This window comes from Colletes gigas, unplaced genomic scaffold (assembly GCF_013123115.1).
Source record: "Colletes gigas isolate AHSC1104 unplaced genomic scaffold, ASM1312311v1 Colletes_gigas_Sc00033, whole genome shotgun sequence".
In the NCBI taxonomy this organism is placed as follows: Eukaryota; Metazoa; Arthropoda; class Insecta; order Hymenoptera; family Colletidae; genus Colletes; species Colletes gigas.
In genome coordinates, this window is record NW_025106662.1 from 1,944,636 (window position 1) to 1,969,137 (window position 24,502).

The 24,502-nt window shown below is 34.7% G+C and overlaps 3 protein-coding genes and 1 non-coding gene across 6 annotated transcripts; 2 read left to right on the forward strand and 2 right to left on the reverse strand.

The window, feature by feature from the left end:
* The first annotated feature begins 13,516 nt into the window (after positions 1 to 13,516).
* Positions 13,517 to 15,213, forward strand: LOC122402109 (dynein regulatory complex subunit 2). Its single transcript, XM_043404652.1, has 6 exons — positions 13,517 to 13,657; positions 13,726 to 13,978; positions 14,071 to 14,288; positions 14,362 to 14,754; positions 14,824 to 14,966; positions 15,027 to 15,213. The coding sequence occupies exons 1-6, from the start codon at positions 13,517 to 13,519 to the stop codon at positions 15,211 to 15,213; spliced, it is 1,335 nt and encodes a 444-aa protein (XP_043260587.1).
* Positions 15,214 to 15,319: 106 nt separating this feature from the next.
* Positions 15,320 to 18,310, reverse strand: LOC122402108 (THO complex subunit 5 homolog). Its single transcript, XM_043404650.1, has 11 exons — positions 18,097 to 18,310; positions 17,895 to 18,032; positions 17,609 to 17,823; positions 17,461 to 17,536; positions 17,200 to 17,385; positions 16,995 to 17,127; positions 16,536 to 16,775; positions 16,370 to 16,472; positions 16,094 to 16,295; positions 15,709 to 16,003; positions 15,320 to 15,636 (listed from the first exon to the last, which is right to left on the reverse strand). The coding sequence occupies exons 1-11, from the start codon at positions 18,190 to 18,192 to the stop codon at positions 15,320 to 15,322; spliced, it is 2,001 nt and encodes a 666-aa protein (XP_043260585.1). The 5' UTR covers positions 18,193 to 18,310.
* A 232-nt stretch (positions 18,311 to 18,542) lies between these two features.
* Positions 18,543 to 18,614, reverse strand: Trnaw-cca. The gene has a single exon. It is a non-coding gene; the product is annotated as a tRNA-Trp (tRNA).
* Positions 18,615 to 19,938: 1,324 nt separating this feature from the next.
* Positions 19,939 to 24,423, forward strand: LOC122402105 (alanine--tRNA ligase, mitochondrial). Of its 3 annotated transcripts, none has more exons than XM_043404647.1 (11): positions 19,939 to 20,293; positions 20,411 to 20,584; positions 20,692 to 21,032; positions 21,238 to 21,516; positions 21,588 to 21,732; positions 21,794 to 21,966; positions 22,050 to 22,378; positions 22,458 to 22,728; positions 22,815 to 23,210; positions 23,305 to 23,661; positions 24,266 to 24,423. In XM_043404647.1, exons 1-11 carry the CDS (start codon positions 20,087 to 20,089, stop codon positions 24,303 to 24,305), a joined length of 2,712 nt encoding a protein of 903 aa, XP_043260582.1. In that variant the 5' UTR covers positions 19,939 to 20,086; the 3' UTR covers positions 24,306 to 24,423. The 3 variants fall into 3 exon arrangements, with proteins under 3 accessions (XP_043260582.1, XP_043260581.1, XP_043260583.1); XM_043404646.1 differs by having other exon boundaries at positions 24,000 to 24,404; XM_043404648.1 differs by lacking the exon at positions 24,266 to 24,423 and having other exon boundaries at positions 23,276 to 23,439.
* The last annotated feature ends 79 nt before the right edge of the window (positions 24,424 to 24,502 follow it).

Here is a 24,502-nt window from a genome sequence, read left to right on the forward strand (position 1 = left end):
ATTACACACTCCACCACAATCGCCGGATATTAATCCCATTGAGAATTTGTGGCGAGAATTAAAATTAAAATTAAATAATTGTAGTTTTAGTAATAAAACAGATGCTAAACGCAAAATTGTAGAAATATGGAATAGTATTCCGTGTTCGACTACAGAAAAGTTAGTCGAGTCTATGCCAAAACGTTTGAGAACAGTTATAGATGCAAAAGGATTTGCAACAAAATATTAAAATAAAATCTGTTAATTATTTTTGTTTAATTTGATCTGCTGTATGCTCAATTTTGTGACAGTAAAACAAGAACAGTTTTGTTGCTTTTGCTAAATAGAAATGAACAATTAATTTTATTTAAGACTTTTTCCACTAATTGTCCTTCAAAATATATGAACAAAATAAATATTACGTTTTTACTTTTAAATATGTCCGTTTATGTTCATTTTCCCACCAGTTTTTATTAACTACATAGGTGTACGCTCAATTTTGTTAGTAACTGTATTTACTTTAATTCGAAATCGACGATTCATCGATGTGAAAAATGTTAAAACATGAAAAAAGAAGTAATCGTTTCCAAGCTAGGCGTGGAAACACGTTTTACGTTTACTCTAACCTTTGAGTCTAAAATTCTAACCTTTAAATTCAAGTCCAAAAAGTGTACTTTTCAACCCTTTAATATAAGTGACTTGTCATCAACATTTGGGGGGATAAAAAGCATGAGATTGGAAGAAAGAGAAGAAAGTTATAAGAACAGAAAAAGATTGAAAATATTGGAAATTTTAAACCGCGTAAATGGATGCTGAGGTTTCGTTTGCCCCGAGGCAGCCGAGGAACGAATACTCGGAGAAAGTCGAAGAGATTGATTGGAGAGCGTTTCACTTTCGCTTCGCTCGACGAGTCATGTTTTTCTAGCCCTGGTAAATCGGTCTCCGATCGAAAAAAGGGTACGAGGTGTTCCAGAAACGGATGGCCAAACTTTAGAACAGCATACTAGTCGCTAGTAATGCACGCAGAAATTTAGGACAGGGATCCTAACCTCTATCTAACCTGAACCGTAATCCAGTTAACCAAAGCGGATGACAGTAACCCACCGTAACTCGCAAGTCGTACACGGGTTATCTAACCTAAATCGTAACCCTGTTACTATGTATTATGTTAATATGTAAAAAGGTATTATTCCGTGTACTTCAAAAACGCATGGAAAATTGTAAGTTCTTAGTAACTTCTAAGTAACATAACCTAAAAACAGCTCTTGATGACAATTGTACGACTGATGAATAACAACGATACTTTGAATCAGAAAAAAATGATGGCAAGTCATTATCGAAAGTGTCGTTACAATTGTCCAGTGTTTATTAAAAAGCACACGAGTACCTGTGTATTCTAGTATCCGTGAAATAGGGGCTTCCACTATAAACTTACCGTAACAGCGGGTTAACCAAGTCTCTATTAAGTAATTCAGTTATGCGACTTACTCTACAGAACTGAGAACCGAACAGGGTTCGAGTTACGGTTAGAATCCCTGCTTTTGTGTTCGAGTATACTTACACGTAGCCATCTAGCAGAACTGTTTGAGTTTGAACGACGCGAAACTAACTTAAAGCCGACTCATTGCAGTACCGTCGTCTTTGTCGTCTGCTCTTTATAGCTCTGCAAGCGGAGCTGTTGGAACAGGAACAATGTCATTCCAAAGGCATCGTGTTGCATTCTCTTCTTTTCTAACGTGTCCTTTCGACTTTACAGTTTCTGTATTTTATCTTTTATACGTTTAATTATTTTATCGAAAGTATCACGCATATAACCAATACGATCGATGAACCGATCAGAAGCAGAAATTGTCGGACGTGTTCCTCGCGCGACAGGGAAAGGTCTAACGATCTGCACTGTGCACGTTTTCCACGGAACGATCGATCCCAAATCCATTACACTGAAAAGAGAACCCGGAGCAAAGGGACGCGGGGTCATTGCGGTCGTTCCAGTGACCCAGTCGGTTCTAGCACGACCTTCGAGGCGATGTGTTCACCCATTTAAACCATCCTCTCGTACTTTCTCTCCGTTTCTCTCGCCAACTATCTCTCACTTTCGCTCTCACGCATCACGAGGAGAGAATACACAAGGGCACGTAGCCGCGCGTACATATGGACGGACATGGCGAGTGCCGAGAGGAGGAGGGCATTCGCAGAGGCGGCGAAGGAGGAAAGGGTACAGGGAAAGAGAATTCCGACAGTGGTCGCGAGACAGAGAGACATCGAGGCAGGAGGGGGGAGGGCAGGGAGCGGGGCGAGAGAGAGAAAGTGACGAGTGTATGTACACACCGACGAACAGAGAAGTGGAAAGAGACGGGGAAACGCGGACAGACGAAGAGGGCAGCGAGCAACAAGCAGAACGGAGAACACCATCGGTCGAAAGACGAGGGAAGAGAGAAGTCTGCCGGTGGCAGGGTGCTAGACAAAGAGAGACGGCCGAGTGGGACAGGATGCAACAAAGCACCGACAGGTCGTGTGATACTCCGTTACGTCACAGACGGAACAACTGGTTGCCTCATGGGGAGTTTGAGGAGCTCTCTCATGCACGAGACGCGTCGGAGGTTGAAAGGGAGAGGAGACGATACCGGATAGGGGTATTCCCGGGTCCGCGGGCGCGGCGGGGGAATCCCGCGACCGCCAGGGGGCAGTGGGGGGGAGGAAAGGGTGATATATACAAAACACAAGGTCACGAGTACGGCTATAGGTATCTCTCTGTAAACACGCGGTGACGTAGCAAGCACGTGCTACGACGTTACCATAGCGGGGGTGATTCGAGGGACACCTTCCACCCTCTGTACCCGTTCCTGCCCGCTCAACGTTCTTCCTTCTACTTTCGATTCCCCTACTGGTGGCTTCTTTTCGCGCGGGCCACGCTTTCTCGGGTTCTCGTTCTCTCTTACCACCCGACAACTTCGACGGTTCGCTATTGTCGATTCATCTCCTTGGTTCGCTCTGGGAAGTAGGTCCCGGATGGAGAAAGCGCGTACTAATACAACAATCTCGTGAAAACTGAGGGGTGCTAAGACGGAGGCGACTTTAGTGTGCACCGCATCCTTCTGTTACCGAGTCGCTATAGGGACCATGTCGATAACTGTAGTTCAGAAAACTCGAGATACTTAATCGCGATGTAACTAATAGATATCTCCATCCCCACCAATCATCTAAGATATAAAACCCTTAGAAATTCACTTGCGTCGGATCAGCTTTGTCTGATAACGTCTTTACGTCGAATTGTTTGTAACCGGGTGTTGTATTAGGTTGGCATATACGAAATGTAATTTTAAATTAAACTTATCAGTATTGATAATATTATACCGACAAATATTGATAATATTATTAACCGTGTGCTGACTGCTTTACGATATTCATGCGAGCGGTGGAATTTGCATACGAATCAACTGGTTGTTTACCACAGTAAGCTCACAATAACGAATGGCGATGAAACTCCCATGCACGTCCTTGGTTGAGCTTGCAAACGAAAAATAGAAAAAAATAATACAAATTAATAAAGATTATGTCATTGATTAAATAAATGATTTTTTATAAAGACAATTGGAAGCACCTATTGAAGCTGTTGATTTTACATTCATTCTAGAACCCTCCGCTATCTCATTTATTCGAACTTCGTTTGGTAGAATGTAACGTCGACTTTTGCCGTTCGAAGTGGATTATTCAGAATTTTGCGCGTCATATCCGGATCGAAGCTCCTCCGTTTTACGGAAGGTTGTTCGCCGGTTCTATAGTCCCATAATATTTTCTTGAATAATAGATCGCACGACGGAGGACCATTGACCGAGTGCTGATGACGTTGGTACAAGTTTTATGGGTGCAATTACGTTCAGCATTCCGTTTGTTAACATTTTTCCTGTCCCACGAGAATGAGGCACACGTGTGGAAAGCACGTTCTAGACAGTCTAACCTCTACGATGATTCTAAAGTATACAGAATAAGGCAATAACTTTTGCCACCTTGAATGTATTCGTTATTTAATAACAAAATGTCTACATGACCTATATATTGTTTGTGTATTTTACTTGAATTTACGAGTTTGCGTTTTACTTAAATTATATATGATTCTAACCATCAACCTCAAACGCCATCTACGCGTCCACGCATGAAAACACTAATTACATCGAACAACTATCTCGAAACCTTTTTCGATACACCAAGCAGTATCGAAAATATTTCAACTTGTCAAACGATTCGCTATGGATAAATATAGTTCCACTGTGCATATACATATTTCTGAAATACCCTGTACGGTCGCGTTAATAGGAACAGCCACAGCAGTCCTAACCTATCCTGAACGTCGCGAGTTTACCAAAAGCGTGGCGAGAAAACCGTTTTCTCTCCGGCACAAGGAGAGATTCTGTTCCCTGAATGTTTCAAGCTACGTCCTAACGTATTCCATCGGAGGCGAAGGGAAACATCCAGGCCTCGCTTTCCCGCTGCGCTCCCCGAGGGTCAGGGCCTGTCCCTTTGTCGCCCCTTTTCAATGCTGCGCCTGCCTGGCTATCCGCTTGCCTGGCTCCGGGCTCCGGCACGGCAGCTGCTCTCTTCTCTCTCTCTCTCTCTCTCTGGTAGAGACGTTTTTCAAAGTCCCCTTCGCGTTAACGATCGCCCGGTCTCTTCCTATCCCCGATGCGAAACGCGGCGAGGGTCGAAAATCCCGCTGGGAGATTATTTTTCCCTCGCCACCCTCCTGTCTCCCCGTCCCGCCCGTCACGCCGCATCTCTCTGACCTGGCCTCTCCGGCAACCAAGGAATATGTATTACGGCCGGGACACGTTTCCCTGATGGAAAGAGGAAACTTTTGCCCCTTCCGACTTTATCGCGCCGCTTTCAGCAAAATTTCTGCCGCACGATGCGATCTCCCGACGATTTTTCCTGTTTCGGGCACACCTCTGGCGCATTACAAAGATACTCGGTCACCGAACGCGTTGAAATTAGTAAAATTTATTATCGAAATTCTTGTTCGATTCGAACGGCGTTCGTGCACTTCCTTTAACGGTCGATAGAGATCGACCAACCGGATCTACGATTCGTCGTTTACAGCGTGAGTTGGGGACATTTCGTAACCAATTAAAACAAGTTGGCAGCATAACGGCATACCGATGATCGGTAACCGAAAACTGTGCATAGATTACGCGATCGAGAATAGACTCTCGAAAAGCGTGGACGAGCAAGAATATTGTATATGTATATAAAATAGAAATAACAAATATTACACTCTCCTAATTAATCTGCAAGAGAATTCGAAGACACTAGTTCAATTCTTGATCGACGCTCGAAGTGGAAAATAATAGCTGGAGCAAAATAATGAAGCGTGAAGACTCCGTTATGAGCAAAATCTATATTAACCAGTTAACTGTGGCACGCTCGTTTGAGAGCGCGCACCGTTTTGTGTCGCCAGAATCGAGCCATGACGAGTATACTCGTCAATCACAGAGTAAGTTGCGCTGGTAAGATATTGGATCAAAAAGATAGGTTTATTTTATAAAATTGACAATTTTATTAGTAATATTTACTTATTTGTTTAACATACACATATATTACATACATATTAAACTAAACACGCAATAAAAACCCACTCGATAGCTAGATATCTTCGGGCCAGTAGGTATCAATAGGCTCAGCGCCTGGTCGATGTCACGCATTTGTCCCATGACTGACCATACCTGAAGGAACCCTATTATAAATCAACTTTCTGACTTTTGCCTTTGCCCCTTTTAGGCTAACATCTAAAAAACGTTATCATTGCACATAAATAAATTCGTTATGCGAACTGGTAAGCTGTTTCAGCCGGTGCATACGGGGATGCATAAGTTCATCTCAAATTATTTATATTTTTTATTTGCTTGTTTTATTCCGCCATGGCCTCAAAATATTCTAAACATCTTGAAATTTAAGAATATGTTTTGTTTTTCTCAAAAATTACAATTTAAATAGTCAATGGTAACTACTTTATAGGCATGACGAGTATACTCGTCAATACACAAAATCGTGCCACTTCTCCATGACGAGTATACTCGTCAATCACAGTTAACTGGTTAAATAACAATTTTTTGAAAATGATACTACAAAATTCGCGAAACAACGGAAGAAAGTAATAAAAGCTAATAGAAATTATGTTGTTGACGAAAGAAAGGTCTATCTCGAGGAAGGCTCTTCTTTCAAATAACCACCAAATAACAATTGTACATTTTGTAAGCAAAGGGTATAGCCGAATAAGATGGTAAAAAGTGCCCTTGAGCCAAATTGATCAGTGAGCATATCAGTTAATAGACTGTTCAACGAAAATCATTTGTGCGAAGTATCAATCCGGTACCCTTATTGGGAGGGCAGTTACAGAGCGTAACGCAATTTTCAATTTAAGCTGTATATCTTTTGTTGTATTGTATCAAGGATTTTGTAAAAAATTGGGGGTATCTTGTTCCACGGCATACGTGTTTATGAATTTTTCAGAACTTTTCATCGCAAAATGGATTTTTAAAAAATTCGAAAAGTTTAAAAATATTTTTTTTTAATAGAAACTATTAAATGGCCACGCTTATATGTTTACAGTGTTAGCGTCTTATTATGATTATTAATCTGTAATTTTTTCAGATTTTTAGAAATGGGGTAACGATGTTGGAAAAAATCAAAAATCGACATTTGCTTGTATTTTTACTTTAATTTTTCATGTGACCATGTTCGTATTGTTACAATTTTAATAGCTTGTTACCGTTATAAATATATAATTTTTTGAGATTCTTTTGTGGAGGTGTATTACATACAAAATAATTGTAAATCGATATTTCCTACTCGTTCGCGATATACCAGGCGGAATTTTATTTCGTAGTCGAGCGATGCGTTTCTAAGCGAACGTTCTAAGGACACTCGATACTCGACCAAAGCCTTCGACTCCGTCCGGAAGGCACAAAGACCAGGAAGCAGAACAACGATGAATTATAGAGGCCCAGGAAACGGAGCACGTCGGCTTCTCCAGCACAGATCGATATCCACTCTACGTGCCAACCGATGTGTACCGAGAATCGATAACGCCATGCATTGTTATTACTAACATCGCAAACTCGTTAAAAACAGAATAAACAATTACCGACACGTTGCCTATCAGTTTCACAAAAATTTCACCAGAGATCACACATTGCCATCTTTGTAATCCGATATAAAATGATATAACACTTTACGTATTTGTACATTTCATGTACAGTGAATCGAATTAATTGCCCTGTATATTTGTTTACAATACAGTTATTGATCGAATTGTTCTTAATAAATTTATATTTACTTAATGGGCACAGTTTTTTGCTGTCGGAAATAGTAGCAAACGAGTAAGTCAGACAGAGAATTGATATTAAAGTGGCACAAAGATGTATTAGATGTATTACTTATAATTCTGGTTAGTAGTGGATTTAACATGACTAACGATACGTTCGGTCGAAAATGGAAGTTATTACCAGCGATAAGTATGTTTCTTTTTTTTCTCTTTTTGTATACTTAATTTTCAGAACGCCCCTTTGTAACATTCGTCACGCGTGTACCGGTAATCAGCGAGCGATGTTAATGATTATCAGCTAAACTGCACCCGAGATGTATTTCTCTTTTTCGCTCGTTCGTTCAGTGACCCTTTGTCAGGATCGATATTCGGGGTAGATAGGCGAGGTAAATTATAAACGGCGGACTCTTCTTCATGTTACCACCTGCACACACAGCTGTAGCTTTGTCGATCAATATTTCTAATTTACTTTTCCGGTCTGCGATGCGCCGCGAATGTTATCAATAAGAAAAACATCGTGACGCGTTCCCGTTCTTCTCGAACAAACACGCTATTAAATCGACGATTAAATTACGTAAAACGAAAAAATATTAAAGAGATCGCACGAACAAGGAATCATAAATTTGCCGACATTTTTTTTATCGGAAATTACTTGCCGACATTTTTATTCGTCGATAAATCAGAACAATTTCCAAACAAAGCTAATTTACCGGTAACTTACCAGTATTTTTTGTGGCATCAAAAATATAATAACAAAAAAAAAATGTATTACTACCTAACCAAGAATTATAAGAAATACATGTAAATAAAACTATTTCGAACATAAAATATGAAATTATGTAACGCAAAATATCCAAGCGATTTTCAACTGTAAAACGTGGGTTTTTTTAAGGGAGATATATCACTTCTTCCAAAACCATGAGTCGATTTAAACTAACAAGTAGTTACGAATTCAACATTTTAATGCGACACCCTAAACTGATTTGCTTAAAATATCGACTAAATCTTATGAAGTTATATGCATAAAAAATCTAACGTACCCTTACGAGTCGAATTTTATAACTTTCAGCTGTGTTAAGCTGTACAACGCACTGTATTATAGAAAAAGGAAGAAAGGTGGACGGAAACTTTTCGTCGACAATGTAGCTTCGACGCTGAAAATCCGTTTCGGTGTTATGAACCGAGGACTAAGTAAGATCAGGTGCGAAGCCGAGGATCAGGGGTTTATTTTAGAGTTTGTTAGTTGCGGACGAACCGGTATCTACAGTAGCGTGCAAAAGTTTCCAGTCACACAGATTTTTCGCTTTATGTTTTCAAATCAACATTTAATAATACTTTGATCATAATACGTACAGGTATGGTAAATGGAAGGAAACAAAACAATAAACAAACTTTGTTTCCTTTTCTGTAACTATTTATTTATGAAATTGTTTAACCAGCGTCTTCAACAATTTTCGATCACTTCTGTATATTGATCTGTACGATGTCTATGATTAAACACACTGTATCTGAATGTTTACATGTTGAAATACCAATGAAATACAAATAAAACCGCGATAAAAGTGGTGTTAATCCAATAAAGCATTTATGGGAAGAAATAAAAGGTCGTGTGTAAAAATAAAATAGAGTTAATTAAAAATACAATGGACGAATGCAATAAAATTCAATCGGATACTATTTCGAAGTTAATAGACTCTATGCTTAGCCGATGTGCATTTATTAGTGCAAACCACGAAATGTTAACATTCAAATACAGCATTTGGAACATACGTCGAAAAAGCTTGACCAGTAATTTTTGCATACGACTGTAGTTATCATTGGTAATCACTAGGAAGGATGATGTCGTGGAGAAACCGGTACCTGGTTATCACCAGGAATCACTAAGAAGATCGGTTTCCGCTGACAAAAACTGATTATAAACTAGCTGATAACCAGCTCTAAATGCTAATCGATTTTGGTTTGGAAAAGAAGCTACATTTATGAAAGAAACTACACGAGGCGGATCACAGCCAATTCGCTCATATTATTTAGTTTTTAATTAATAATTGTATCACCCAGCTAAGAGTAATACGATTATTAATTACACACTAAATAACATACCCAGGTCTCACCACGAGGAGGTTGCTGCGAATGGAGACCCATCCTAACTGAATCCCAACATCTCTCATTTTATTGATGCAAGACTTACTCGTTTATTTTTGAATATTTGTTGACGAAAAATTGATATCGTTCAATTTACATATGTATATGTTTTTCGTTACTATGGATGTGAAGTGTGGCGCTGCTGCGCTTTGCTACGGGTAGAAACTCGAAGAATTTCGTAGGACAGGAAAGGAAATGAGGGGGGCACGTTTCGTTCGGGCCTGCTAGTGGACTCATCAGTAAGGCTTCCTAGCAGGCCCTGCCTTAGACGACTGGGATATTGGGAAGTTGGTCGAGGATTGTATACATATGTATATAACAACCGAGGCGTCGGCCAAGCGCTTGTGAGAGCGCGACCCCTCTAGTGGCGGGCATGGGAGGCAACGCTACAAAAGGAACTTTGCTTTCTTCTATCTCTTTAGTTTAGTAATCTAGTTTCTAAAAATATAAAAGGGAGATAAATGGAATCTGAATTCCAGATAATCACCGAGCTAATGGCTGCGAATTTAGAATTGTTGAACTCGTTCCTTGCCTCAGTGGCTATTGCCAGGGTTAATCATTTGGAAGTCATATGTATACATATATGTACATTGATATACATACATATATGTATATCAATAATGACGATGAAATTGTACGAAGTAAATTATTATTAAAAGTCTAAAATGGGTCATGTCTAGTAGATCCGTTCGATCATTTTGTACTTTTAATAATTTAGTCCGCATAATTTCATTATTAACTTTCGTCTCAGTTTGGTATAATACAATCACTCTCTAAAAGATTACTCGTATATAGGTACTAGGTACTGTGCAAAGCTAAAAAGGTGGCACCTGACACCGGCAACGCATCAGTGAAAATCAGAAACGCGAACGACCCAACTCGAGAGCCACGGTGCAAACTGACCGAAGGTTAGGAACGAGGTAAAACCAAACGGAGCAACCACGTGCACCTGTGCATTTCACGTGACAAGCAGCCTACGAACACCCGAGTCGCACCCGTAACTGTACGTTACACACGTGTATTGGGATACGTGTATGTACAGATGCGTGCCTGCGTGTGCATGCACACCATTGACCGGGATATCGTCGGTCTCGGGATGAATGAACCATTACGTCACACACTTGTACTCTCTGATCCCCTTTCCGCCTCTCCACACCCTCAGTGCTTCTCCTCCGCGTCTGTCGATCCGTCTCTTTTCCGCGAGCTTCGGCCGTGCTCGCGTTATATATATATATATATTATATGCGGGGCATACCTTCCTTCCATCGATTAGCGGCGGAATTCCAGCCGGGCAGGGTAGGGGGAGACATAGGAGCTATAGTTTCGATGAAGGTCAACGTATCGCAGTGGCTCAGACGCCGACCAGACGTGTCTGGCTCTGTATAAACGACGTGGGACGAGAAGGACGCGGGTACAGGGGCCACCACTGATACACTTTCTGCAGTCGTATCTTCGGGTGCAGGTGTAGCACCAACAAACCGTCCACTTGCATCCCTGTACTGATCAATCTCAAATAAGGCGTCTTCGATCGTGGATAGAAATTTGAGAAAACAGCTCGTTCGTATGATACAGTTTTTTTACCAATTTGGTCATTTTATGGAACAGGTTATTTAATTGTCACGCGTACGAAGGGTGTCTCACTTAAAACCAGACCACCTAAATAATATTTAAATCAATGATGATACAAATATTTATCGAGAGACCAAATATATTGCAAAGAATATTTTTTCGGGAGTTTTTCAGAATATAATGGCGGCCATATACTTACGTACAGTTTGTATAAAAAGATAGGAAAGAGAAATAAGATAAGAGTCTTCGATTTGTTTTCGTTTAATCTTTAAATACAAAAAAAAAACAAGACCAGTATTATCAGTATGACTACGAAAACTGAATGTCAAGTTAAAATGGTATACCTTGTATGCTGCTAAAAACACAAAAAAGAAAAACACAATCGTGCAATGCACGTCTAAGTCTCCCACGATATCAAGTAATTCACACATCTTAAACCAAGAGTTACTTTTAGTAAAAAAGTTTACACGTGTGCCGAGCCACTTCATCATGTGAATATTATTACACAAATTTCAACACGCATATTTTAACTACACGTAAAATAGGGATCTCTATTATGAACTCGTTGCTGGGTTAGGTTTAGGTCTGCAAGACCTCTCTTATATGTATAGATAAAATGTGAACCATATGACTTTTTTTGTTCATAATGAGGCTTGTCTGCAGAAAAAATGAGTCAATTGTTCTTTTGACCAGATGGCGCTGACGGTTTTTGAACGTTGTTCTACTAGATTGAATTATCCGTGTGTACTCGAATGACGGCCTTACATCGTACCAGTGTGACCAGACTGGGCATAATTGAGTGCATCGAAATCGACAATAGTGACGACGAACTTCCTTAGCGTCTAACAGAGTGGTGGGGATACAAGCATATACTACCGCACGAGCCACGTGTAAGTACGTGAACTCGGCACTTTGCACAGTTTCGGGAAAACGATATAGTGAGAACGCTAGTGTGAGCCTTTCCTTCTTGCTCTTGTAAAAGAGAAACAGTTGAAATACGACCTCGCGATAATCGGCATCCGATTCCAAGTCTCGACTGCCCCGGCATTTTTACTTTCCGACCTATGTAAGGTATAAGGAAAGTAAGATTTATATAAATCGTTTTAAAAATTTTTTATAAATAATGTATATGTATCAAAATAATTATAAAACTATAAGACGTATAATCATCATTATCCGGGAGCTGATCACGCTCAAAATCTAATCAGACCTTGAAACGAGAACATAAAATTTAAATGTAAAATTTCATTGAAATTCATTCAGCCGTTTAGACACAATCATGTTAATAGCATTGGAACACAAAAAATTTCTTTTTTTTTAATAGTCACAATATGATCAAAGGGTCTTAAAACGTGTATTTCAGCTAAAAAAAATTTTCGAAATTTTTTTTCATTATGGTATTTTCCTTATACCTTACATAAGTCGGAAAGTAAAAATGCTGGGGCAGTCGAGATTTGGAATCGGATGCCGACTTTTACAAGAGCAAGAAAGAAAGGCTCACACTAGTGTTCTATATCGTTTTCCCGAAATGCTATCCCCACCATTCCGTTAGACGGTAAGGAAGTTCGTCGTCACTATTGTCGATTTCGATGCACTCAATTATGCCCGATCTGGCCACATTGGCAGGGAAGTAGTACTGATAGTAGCGCCCCAACTTTTCCTATAAAGGCTTGTGTAAATCTGTCTATCGAGATAACCTTAATTTTCAGTGACCAAAATGGAGCGAAATTCGAATTGAAGAATAGAAAATCTAAATATAAAACTTATATAAATGAAAATTTGAAAATAGAAAAAATGATGGCTATAATATCTTGTATAGAACTTATCTCAAAGAATCTTTTCTACAGTTTTACTTTACTCATTATTGAATATATAATGCATACACATAACTATTAAAATTGGTAATAATAGGTACATATGATGTTATAGAACAAACATGGAGTTCTTATAAAAAACGTTATAAGCAATACAAATGAAATTGTATGCTACAATATTGTCATCATTTGCAATTCATCGAATTTATAAAGAAGAATTGTTATAGCAACATTTAAACGATTTTAATCCAAATAATAACGAAGCTTAAATAAATTACTTTAGAAAATAACTTCAAAAATGACATATAGCTGCACTATGGCCATTGAAAGAGTTTATATTACTTTCAGTATTTTTATGAGTACATTTGTAGGTTCTACAGCTGTACAGAGAACGATCATCATATATTCAAAACTCAAAGCTTTGAAAAGTGTTTTAATTTTACCAGTTTGTATGCCCCTCCAAATGTATATTCTTCCTTAACAGTATTGATCAAACATATTAGATATAAATAAGACAAGAGGCACATCTTGTATTGTTGGAATAATATTAAAATACTACAAATAACAAATGATTTTGAGTATTATATAATAAAAAATAAGTTATTAATTAAGTATTTTTGAAAATTTGTATTGTGCTGCTTCTTGACGAACGGTTTCTTCTATCAATACATATTCTTCTTCACTATATAAGAAAATGATAAGAAAACGAAAAACCAAAGGCAATAAACTTGCCAAAATGAACGAAGAAGAACGTGCACGTTATATGCAATGTCGTGCTGAATCTGAATTAGAAGCAAGAAGACGCAAACAGCAATTAATTGCAACTTTTACTAAAGTATTAAGCAATTTATTAAGACTAAGTTAACGTTTTATTAAAATGTTTTTAACAATAAATTGTTACAGAATAAATTGAAACGTGAAGAAGTTTTTTCTAGATTAAATATTGCCAAGATTAATGAAAAATGGAGATTTGTTTTACGACAAATAAAGTCTAGGGAAATTTATGATAATGTAAAAAACCTTTGCGAATCTTTCGATAGAGTGGTAAAGTTAAAGAATAGAATAATATGTCGATTACACGACAATTTAAAAATAGCAGACGAAGATCATAGGAAACTACAAGAAGCTCATATTGTTTTAATCAACGATATAATTGGTATTTTTTAAATAAAACTATACACAATAATTAATTTTTGTATTACTATTCATAAATATATGAATACAATTAATTTTTTTAATGTAATATAGCAAAATACAAAGAGAAATTAGCAAATTTACGCGATACCTACAAGTTAGATAACATCAAGTCAAATAACTTAATTGAATTAAACTTCTTACAAAATTGTATGAACAAGAACTACAAAGAAATTCAAAACAATATAAATAACAGGAATAATAATTTAAGCAATGAACAGTCTATAACAAAGACACAGAATGCTATTAACATTCATAATGTTTTATTTATGGTAATAAAATTAACTTAGAACGTGGTAGTAAATTTTCAAACAATGTTTAAAAAATAAATTTATTATATATTAGGAGAACAATGTGGCATCGAATCTAGTATATCAATCGTTTGTAAATATGGATAACATTTGGGTGCAGTTAAATAAAGTACTGACTGAATATGAAAGAATGACTAAGGATAAAAAAAAGCAATACGAGTATTTAAGGGAACAAGAAAATATTCATCAGCAGCATGTTCTACAGTATCCAGGAGTACATTTACAATTACAAAATGTTGTTGAAAGTTTAAAACGCGATATAGAAATATTATCGTTTAAGAGAAAAGAGCAAATTGCGAAACATAAAGCGAAAGATACAAATATAAAGAAGAAGATACAAAATATTAAACAACAGTTTACTGCAATTCAAGTAGTAGATTATTCTCGATTAAAAAAATTGATTGTTCTTGGCAACGATGTTTTATTGGTAAGAAATAAATATTTTATCGTATCATAGTTTTCTTTATATAAAACAGTATTCTTTTTCCATTTGTAGAAATTGCGAAAAAGTATGAAAACGGGTTCCATAATCCTTGAAATAATTGCAATGTGTTCTGCTTTGGAACCATTCCTGTTTAATCTAAACAAATATTCTATGGAAGATACAGTATATATCGACTCTTTTCACACTAGTATAAGGTATAGTACAAAAATGTTTTAATAGTATTTTAAAATAAATAAAATATTTCAGACGTCCAGCTCGTTTAATAAAATTGATATATTTTGGGAACAGTATAATCATATGACAGCAAACAACATTTTGTTGGAAAAGAAGTGTAAAAATCTGTGTTCAAAGAATGAGAAATTAAGATACAAGTTACAAACATATCTTATAACAGTCTCTGGGGTACCAGCAATGTTTTCATTTGCTTTGAATTCAATTTAAGCTGTTTGCACATTAGAATTAGTTTTCATGACTACAAATAGTTGTCAAATGGTGTTCCCATTCGAAAATATAAATGCATTTGTGTGTCGTTCAGTATTATATCGAATTATCGATGAATAAAAATTCCTCCGCCTAATTCTAAATATTTATAAGGTCTGGCACGGGTACGACCTTTTACAGGATGGAAAAATATCTTTTCTTTCGGTATCATACTTTCTGTTTCCAAATAAATATCAAAACATGCTCTTAGTCGTTGTAGTTGTGCAGACAACGTTGGCGGCTTTATCCACATGACGTTCACTTCTCTTTCAATATCTCTCAATATATCTACAGATGCTGGTACCATAGGACTTACGCTAATGTTAAATACTGGTGCAATTTTTGGATAATCTGGCTTAATAGCTATTCTTGCAATTAATTCATCTATAACAGATATTGTACATTAAACGATGCAATAAACATTTATATATATTAAATAGTTTAAGAATATCTTACTGTTCCCTCGTCGAAGTGTAGCCTCATAAAATATGTCCAGCGAAGACACTATTCCTTGCTGTTGGAAGGCAGGGTTAGTGCAAGTGGAATAACTGTTCCACGATATTGTTGTAAATTTTTGTAAAATTGTACTAAGTTTTTGGGGCAGAGCATCAATTGCAGTAGTAAAAATTGGCAAATTTCCAGACTCTAATTGCTGGATTTCTGTGCACAACTCCAACCTTGCCTTTACGCGTCTTTTAATTTCTCTTAGTACGCTGTCGACGCTATCTTGTGTTACTTCGGAACTTGTGTACTATAATTTATATAATTAGATACATTAAAAGTACTTTGAAATAATTTAATATGAGATATATTTTTTGATACTGCATCAAAAGTTTCGTACTTTTTGTTCACGAATATCAGATGAAATAAAATGCAAACCAGCCATTCTTTGCGCCCATTTATACGGAATCCCCAATCCAAGCGTCGAAAACTGACCCAAATTATGTCGGCTTAATTGATAGTAATTAGCAGGATTTGGACTCTCCAATCCTAAATCCCGCGGATACAATTCTCGTAAAATTGATTCTGATACGAGCATGTCTCTGTCAACAAAAATTTCAAGATTTTTAGAAAGTGACAAATATTTATATAGTTATCGATTGAAAATATTCTATACCCAGTGCTAATTCCTCCAACACCTTCAGTTTTTAATCTTGATTCTACAGTAACCACTTTCAGAAACATTATATAAAAAAACTGTAACGTTAATTTCGTTTCATCTGAAAATATTAGAGTTTTGAAATATTTAATCTTTATAACCACTAATTATTCTCGATACTAACTTTTCAGTTTAATAACTATCTTCACGTTTAAAGGATGTCTCTGTAATAACTTTGATTTCTTTTCTTCTTGTCTAGCTTCTCTAGATAATCTATGATGCCTCTTTTTATGTACAGGTATTTCTTCTATGACACTTTCGGATAAAAATTCTGGATCTGAATCAGATTCTTGCAATCCGTCTTGGTTATTTGCACGTTTTGCTTCTTCCTCGTCACCTTCCACTTTTACTATTATAGTGTTATCTATATAAGAAAGATTATAGGTGAATATGTTCTTAAATTTCATTGGACTTGTCATATTAATTATTATCTTTACAAAACAATTTTCACCAGACTTTGACTCCTTATCTTTGCTATAAAGATAGTAAGACTCTTAGAAAGTTACTCTGTACAAAAAACGTCGGAAATTTGTTTACATTCTTTTATGTAAAGATAGTATAATTCTAACAAAATAAAGCATACCATATGCATCTCTATATGCAGATGCTTTTGCATAAAGAACATACAATGGTGATGCAAGTAACATTGCTTTATGATGTTCTTGTCTGATCTTGTCCAATGGTAAACCAAGACTTTCTTGAAGCGGTTTGCTTGCCTAGAAAATGAATATTTATTTTAATTTTAATTATTTGAAATAGTATTATATTATAAAAGTATAAACAATTACTTCTAAAATCGAATGAAGCTGTGGTGCAAGATTATCTAGTCGAGATTGTTTAGACTCGATGCTCGAGGCTACTGCTTTTTTACTTTCTGACAATTCATCGCACAGAGCAGCCAGTTGTTTTCTCTGCGTTAATTCCCATTCTAAACGTGCTAATCTTAGTTGATGAGGATTATGTTTTGTTATTTCCTAAAAATATTTACTTATAATACGACGAAGACAAGTATTACATTTCATCTTAAATAGTTTTAATATTTTTCATACTGGTCTACAAATATTTTCAGGTGCGTGCTTATGAAATTCTTCTTCCGATACAAGTTGTATCAATTCATCTTTAGACCTACGAATGATTATATTATTTCAGCACATGGAAAATGAATTGTATAAAATATTCAGAATAGGGGACAATTACTTAAATTGAAGACATTTAATAACTTCTTTCTTTAAGTGCATCACTTCATATAATAAATTTTGTAAATGTAAATGCCTACTATCGACACTGCTCTTGGAGGATATAAGAGAATCTCTGGCAAATTTTGTTCGAAACTTTTCCATTCTATTTAATTTCTTAAGTTCGATAAATGCTAATGACGTCTGAATTTGAAGTTCACGTATCTCATCTTGGGCCTGAAAATATACAATTCTACAATTTACTGTAACTTTAATGAAGTATAGATTTTGTTGATCAAAATACAAACATTCGTATCTCCATTGATTTTCAGTTTTGCTATTTTATTCATGGCTTTACGTATACTGTCGCAAGTCGACAGAAAACTCTCAGAATCATTTTCCGGCAATCTTTCTATAGCTTCTTTCTCTTCGTAACTGATTATAACCTAGATATTTAAAAAAAAATTTGATTTACTATCGAAAAGAATTGCTTTAAATAAATGTTTATACCTTATACATATCTCCTTCTTTAAGCGATATTCCAGAATTTCCACTAATCGATTTTCTTCTTTTTTTCGAATTATCAGAATCATTTTCTTTACCCATTTTCTTTCTGTTAACACTTAGGCAACGTATACGTCTCGCTTGTACTTATCTAATATTGTTTCTACAATTATGTTTTCAGAACCCAATAGGTATATTGTTATTGCTACCACAAATATTAAAACTTATCTTAAAAGACTGTTATAGAACACTTGAACATCGGTATCAATAAATAATGTGTACTCAATATGACGGTAGTAAAATAGGTTATATTCAGTCCAGCTAGAAATTCGAGAATATCAATCAATGTATTATTTGTTACATTGTAATAATATTTTAATTTATATATAAATTGTCTTTATTTTTCGGAAAAATACATTTTTATGAGGGAATAACAAAAAGGAAAAAGAACATGACCCCGACGTGATTTGAACACGCAACCTTCTGATCTGGAGTCAGACGCGCTACCGTTGCGCCACGGAGTCTTCTTGTTAAATTGTCTTTGTTACTAGTATTCCTGGTCCACATTACAGTAATATTTAAAAATCAATACATATGGTGTATCATTTAACATTCTAATGAACCTACATTTCAAACGCTTTATAATTATTTTAAATTCTATAACCATTAAGTAACCTTCTATTACAGAATATTTATGCATATTTCTATAAAATCAATAGATTTACAGAAGCAATAGATACCAAATCCAAAAGAATAAAGATAAATATGTAAACGGTTAAAGAATAGAACGAATAAGTCCATATTTTGTAGCATTTTATTAAAAATTCCTGTGTATATGTTTTAAGATTCTATTTATAGGAGAATGTAAATGATTAAAATGAAAAGGTAGGAAGGAAAACAGACAATCTGTATTGTTTAAATACTTCTATAATTCAACATTTTAAATATACAGGTTCAAGTTTTAGGTTGTGTTTATTAAGGCCGGGGGCACACGAGCGTTAAAACGACGTGTGTTGCGACTGATGTTACAAGTTACAACGTCCGTTGTAGAAATACATTGTCGTTATTAGAGACCACATCCTACGAAGGTGCGTCGCTTTCAACATCCATTGCAACGTGCGTTGATTTTTCATCTACGTATTTATGCTAGAACGCACGCACGTTGGGATACGTCGACGCACATTTTCCATTGTATACCGAGAAATGCAACAAGTCACACGAGGCGTACCATCTGTCGTTTATTAGGTGGCTATCGTGATAGACAGTTTTACATTCAGCTTTATTTCTTTATATTTCATACCTTACGCAAAATAACCGTAATACGGTTGATACAGAATTTGAAGTCCAAAAAAGAGTTGAATTGGTACAGAATCATGAAGTTCAAAAAAGAGTTATTATGGAATACCTCTGACGAGGACTACAAAGACAAAAATAAAAAATTTGCAGCGTAGAATGAAATATGTGTCCTTATTACAAAATTTCCTGCCGTTTCTTGGCCAATTGACACAAAAGTAGCAACGTTTGTATGATTGGAGTTGTAACGGTCGTTGAAATCGATGTCCGTCGCAAGTCGCAACGCACATCGACGCTCATGTGCCCGGTGTACCCCCGCTTCCGGCCTTAGAGAGGGCTCTGTCTGTAAGCTCTGTTATTTTGAAATGTGTGGCGCCCTCGTCGGTATCACGGCGAGAGAGAGATGGCGAGCCAGTCGCGACCAGGTTTGTTACAAATTACAACTTGTAGTGTCGTGTTTTGTTATACAGTAATGGTATTGTACATGATCGTCTTCGCTCTCTTGGTCATTATGCACTCTATCATTACATGCAATCCCATAAGTTTAATCTATAAATGATTTAAAAAAAAAGTGTTCGAATTGTTGAGTGAAACAATTATTTAATGAACATAGAACTTTTTTATTTAGTGGGATAGAAATATATAACAGTATATTTAGCAATTTACTTTTCTTGATATTATGGAAAATTTTAAATAAATATTAATGCATTTCTACACAATGAATTCTTTGTTATTGATACGGCCGTACAGTTCCAGTACCTCCAATACAATTAAAAAAAGTGCAAAGTCGATTAGAAATGAATTTTTGAATTATTTTAAAAAAGATTTGGGACATACTTTTATTCGATCAAGTCCTGTTACGCCACTTAACGATCAAACAATTGCATTTGTTAATGCTGGCATGAACCAAGTATGCATAGATTTTATAATTTTATATTATATCTATCATAGAGTGATGTTTACTTTTCATAAATTTTAATGTATCTATAACAAATATTACTGATTAAATTTTTTTGTTTCTGTTTAGTTTAAAGGTATATTCTTAGATTATTATGATCCACCTACAACAAAAGTTGTGAATTCACAAAAGTGTATTAGAATTAGTGGAAAACACAATGATCTAAATATAGTTGGAAATGATACTTATCATCATACATTTTTTGAAATGTTAGGGAATTGGTCTTTTGGAGACTATTTTAAGGTAACTAACTTATGTTTTCTTAAAATATTTTAAATATTCTTACAGATTACACTTTTGAATATAAATTTTAGAAACGTAGAGTGTTAAATATAAATTTAATATTTTAGAAAGAAGCTTGTTGTTATGCTTGGGATTTATTAACAAAACATTATGGAATTAAAGAAGATTGTTTGTATGTAACATACTTTGGTGGGAACGAAGAGTTAGGATTAAAACCAGATTTAGAATGTAAAGATATTTGGTTAAGTATTGGCGTTTCAAAAGATAAAGTTTTACCATTTGGTATGCAAGATAATTTTTGGGAAATGGGTATTTCCGGGCCATGTGGTCCTTGTACAGAGATACATGTAGATCATACAAAACAAATAGCAAATCAATCTATGCGGATTAACAAGGGTTATACAGATCTGACAGAACTATGGAACATAGTTTTTATACAATATGAACGGTATGCGATAAATAATAAATAACACAAAAAGAAACTTTTTTTTAATTATGTGAACTAACATTTTTGTAATATAATGCAAAAAGTAATTTGCCCACAAATAAACTTGTAAACTTCAATTGTGTATGGGCCTTGTATGATTAACTTCATGCGTTAATTATTAAACTTATATAGTTTTAAATATTAATTTTTCTATTTTCTATATTAGGTTAACAGACAGTACTATAGTACCATTGTCGAAACAGTATGTCGATACAGGCATGGGATTTGAAAGATTAGTTTCTCTATTACAAGAAAAGAAATCAAATTATGATACAGATATTTTCCAACCACTTTTTAAAGCTATTCAAAAATTTGCAAAAACGCCGGAATATAAAGGACAATTTCATAATGATGAAAGTAAGCTTGACAGTGGATACAGAATATTAGCAGATCATAGTAGAATGATCACTGTAGCATTAGCAGATGGAATGATACCAGAGGAAAGGTACAAGGGCATTGATCTACTTATTCAATATAGTCACTGTCATGAATTATTATAGTTAATAACATTTTCAGTAATAAGCTTAGAAAAATAATAAGAAAAGCAATTGATATAGGTGAGAATACATTTAAGAAGCAAGGGATACTTTTGGAACTTTCATATGCCGTAGCAGACAGTTTGGGTGATGTTTATCCAGAGTTACAAACTAATCTTAAAAAGGTAATATAAAATGTGCTAACAAAAGATTTTATAATTTATTTTGTAATACAATTGTAACTAGGTCCAGAAGATAATAGAATTTGAAGAAGATTCATTTAAAAGATTACAAAATACTTGTGGTAAAGATTGGAAAAAAATGGTTGAAATACGTCCTGACCTGGTAGCAGTCACCGACTGGATGTCTTTTGGCTTATTAAATGGATATAAGTACCTGCAGCATACACTTAAAGATTTGTAAGTACCAGCAAATATAATTATGGACATGCTAACACAAATTTAGAAAATACGTATTTCTTAAAAACCTTTTGGTATTACAGAAAAGATACCAAAGTACTATCAGGAGATGTTGCGTTTAACTTGCACGATTCATATGGTTTAAGTGCGGAAACAATAAGAGAACTTGCGAACATTGAATCTTTACATTTTGATGAAAAAGCTTTCCAAGACAAGTTACAGAATCTTAGGTATCGATCAAAAATTGGGCTAGAAAAAAGTAGTGAAACCCTTGCAAAAAAAATCATAGAATTACTTGAAAAAAATCAAATACCTAAAACTGATGACACTTTTAAATACGAGTATGTTTTCAATGGAAATAATTGCCAATTTCCTACGATTGCGAGTACAATTGTGGGATTGATTGTAAATGGTAAAAATTGATGCTTGTGCATATTTAATTCCAATTAAGTTTTAATCAATAGAAAATGTATATTGTTAATTCATTGTAGGTAATTTGATATTAAATAGAGAGAACGAAATTACAAATGAAAAAACAGTTTCAAACATTCAGAAGAAAATTGTTGATTCTAATACGAAATCAGATCAAGAAGATGAAATTGGAATTATATTAGATAAAACATTATGTTATTCAATGGAGGGCGGCCAAACATCAGATAATGGTATTATTTGTATAAAAGATCTTATTTTCAACATAATTAATGTGAGAAAGATTAACGATTATGTTATACACTTTGGAAAATTTGCACAAAGTGATTCGAAGTATGTATTTATTATAATTTTTGAATAATTGCATAGAATTTATTAATGGACAAAAAAGTATATGATTGTACAAATTTTGTATTTAGATATTCAAATGAAAAATTAAAAGTTGGTGACAGCTGTGTTGTATCTATTAATCCAGAAGTTCGAATTGGAATAATGCAACATCATACTGGGGCACATTTGTTAAATGCATCGTTAAAGCAAATTATGCAAGCAGTTTATTCACGAAATTCTCATATTTCTTCACATGTTTTGAAACTTCAGTTTAACTCTTTTAAGGAGAAACTTACTTTTGAACAACTGAAAAAAATTGAGAATAATATTAATAGTGTCATACAGGCTGATGTTCCTGTTACAACAAAAATCGTGAATTCGTTAGAGTTATTATCCGAGGATTTTATAACATTAATACCAGGAGAAATTTACCCCTATACAGGAATTCGAATTGTGGAAATTTACTCTAATAACTTAAAGTCAAAGTAGGTAGTGAAAAAATAACTATATATAAAAGATTACTTCTCTTTGTATTTATTTTTATTTTTAGCAACAGCTGATATTACAAATTTTGTTTAGAGAAGCATGTTGTGGCACACATGTACCTAATACGGGATTATTGAAACATTTTTGTTTGCTAAATTATTTTTCAAAAGGATCAGCAAATTTGAATATTAAAGCGGCTGTAGGATCGTTTGCTATGTCTGCTAAATTGGAAGGTGAAAATGTACAACGAAAAATATTAAATTTGGAACAAAAATTGAAAACTGAAAAACTTGCATATGATATTTTCAAAACAATAAGTCAAGAAATTAAAAATGATATAACTAATGATGATAGAAAAACGCCAATACCGTATCTTATTAAAGAAGAATGTTTAACGAAATTGAATGATTTAAATAAAAATGCTTGGGTGCAAGCAAAAGAAATAGAAAAGTAAGTATAGTACTTTATTTGTGGTGACATTAAAATATTTAGAGTTTATAAATTTACTTTTGTATATTGCAAAATAGCTAATTCTTTTATAGTATTAAAAAGTAATTCCTAAACGAATCAGCATACAAATTAACTTTTTAAATGATATTCTGATTAAAAAAAAATTAAATAATTTCTCCAATATTGCGTGACAAATTTATTGACAAATGTTTCTTCTCTAATACAAGTTAATTTCTTCAAACTGTGTATGCCTTTACTGAATTATTTTTTATGGTATTTAATATAATGTTTAATAGATTTATTTATTTATTTATATATACGTACATATTATTTCAAAGGTCTACTTTAAGTATGGATATAAAAGGTATAACTAATTCAACCAATATCTTTATCGTTCATTGTTTATATCAAAATCCCATGTATTTATCCCTTCATGAAATTGTATCTTTTTATACAAATATACCAACACTGATTATGTTATATCACAATGGAACAGTGAGAGCACGATGTTATGTACCTCAGGTATACGATAAATATAGACGAATAATTCTTCTAAATTTCAGTGATAAATTCTTCACATTTAATATTCAATTATTCTTTACAGGAAATTGCGTCTGAAATGTTTAATGCACAAGTATGGATGAAAGTACTTCTTGATATTTTTAATACAGATTATGGTCCGATTAAAGGTTTTAATCCACTTCTAATTGCTAGTATGGCGACTACAAGTATTTCAGATACCTTACAAGAATCCTTAATACACAAAGCAATTGAGCAAGCTAAAGCTTTTGCATCTATACATACAAGGAAAATGTAAATTCTGTATTTCATTATATTGTAA

Excerpts from the sequence above, each read along its gene's own strand:
- LOC122402109 (XM_043404652.1), top strand. The coding sequence starts at position 13,517 with ATGATAAGAAAACGAAAAACCAAAGGCAATAAACTTGCCAAAATGAAC. Across the intron at positions 13,979-14,070 it reads TTTAATCAACGATATAATTG|CAAAATACAAAGAGAAATTA; the intron begins GTATTTTTTAAA and ends AATGTAATATAG. Across the intron at positions 14,755-14,823 it reads TTGGCAACGATGTTTTATTG|AAATTGCGAAAAAGTATGAA; the intron begins GTAAGAAATAAA and ends TTCCATTTGTAG.
- LOC122402108 (XM_043404650.1), bottom strand. The coding sequence starts at position 18,192 with ATGGGTAAAGAAAATGATTCTGATAATTCGAAAAAAAGAAGAAAATCG. Across the intron at positions 17,824-17,894 it reads AAATCAATGGAGATACGAAT|GCCCAAGATGAGATACGTGA; the intron begins GTTTGTATTTTG and ends GTATATTTTCAG. Across the intron at positions 16,776-16,994 it reads TGCATATAGAGATGCATATG|ATAACACTATAATAGTAAAA; the intron begins GTATGCTTTATT and ends TTTCTTATATAG.
- LOC122402105 (XM_043404646.1), top strand. The coding sequence starts at position 20,087 with ATGCATTTCTACACAATGAATTCTTTGTTATTGATACGGCCGTACAGT. Across the intron at positions 21,033-21,237 it reads GTTTTTATACAATATGAACG|GTTAACAGACAGTACTATAG; the intron begins GTATGCGATAAA and ends TTTCTATATTAG. Across the intron at positions 23,211-23,304 it reads TCTAATAACTTAAAGTCAAA|AGAAGCATGTTGTGGCACAC; the intron begins GTAGGTAGTGAA and ends AATTTTGTTTAG.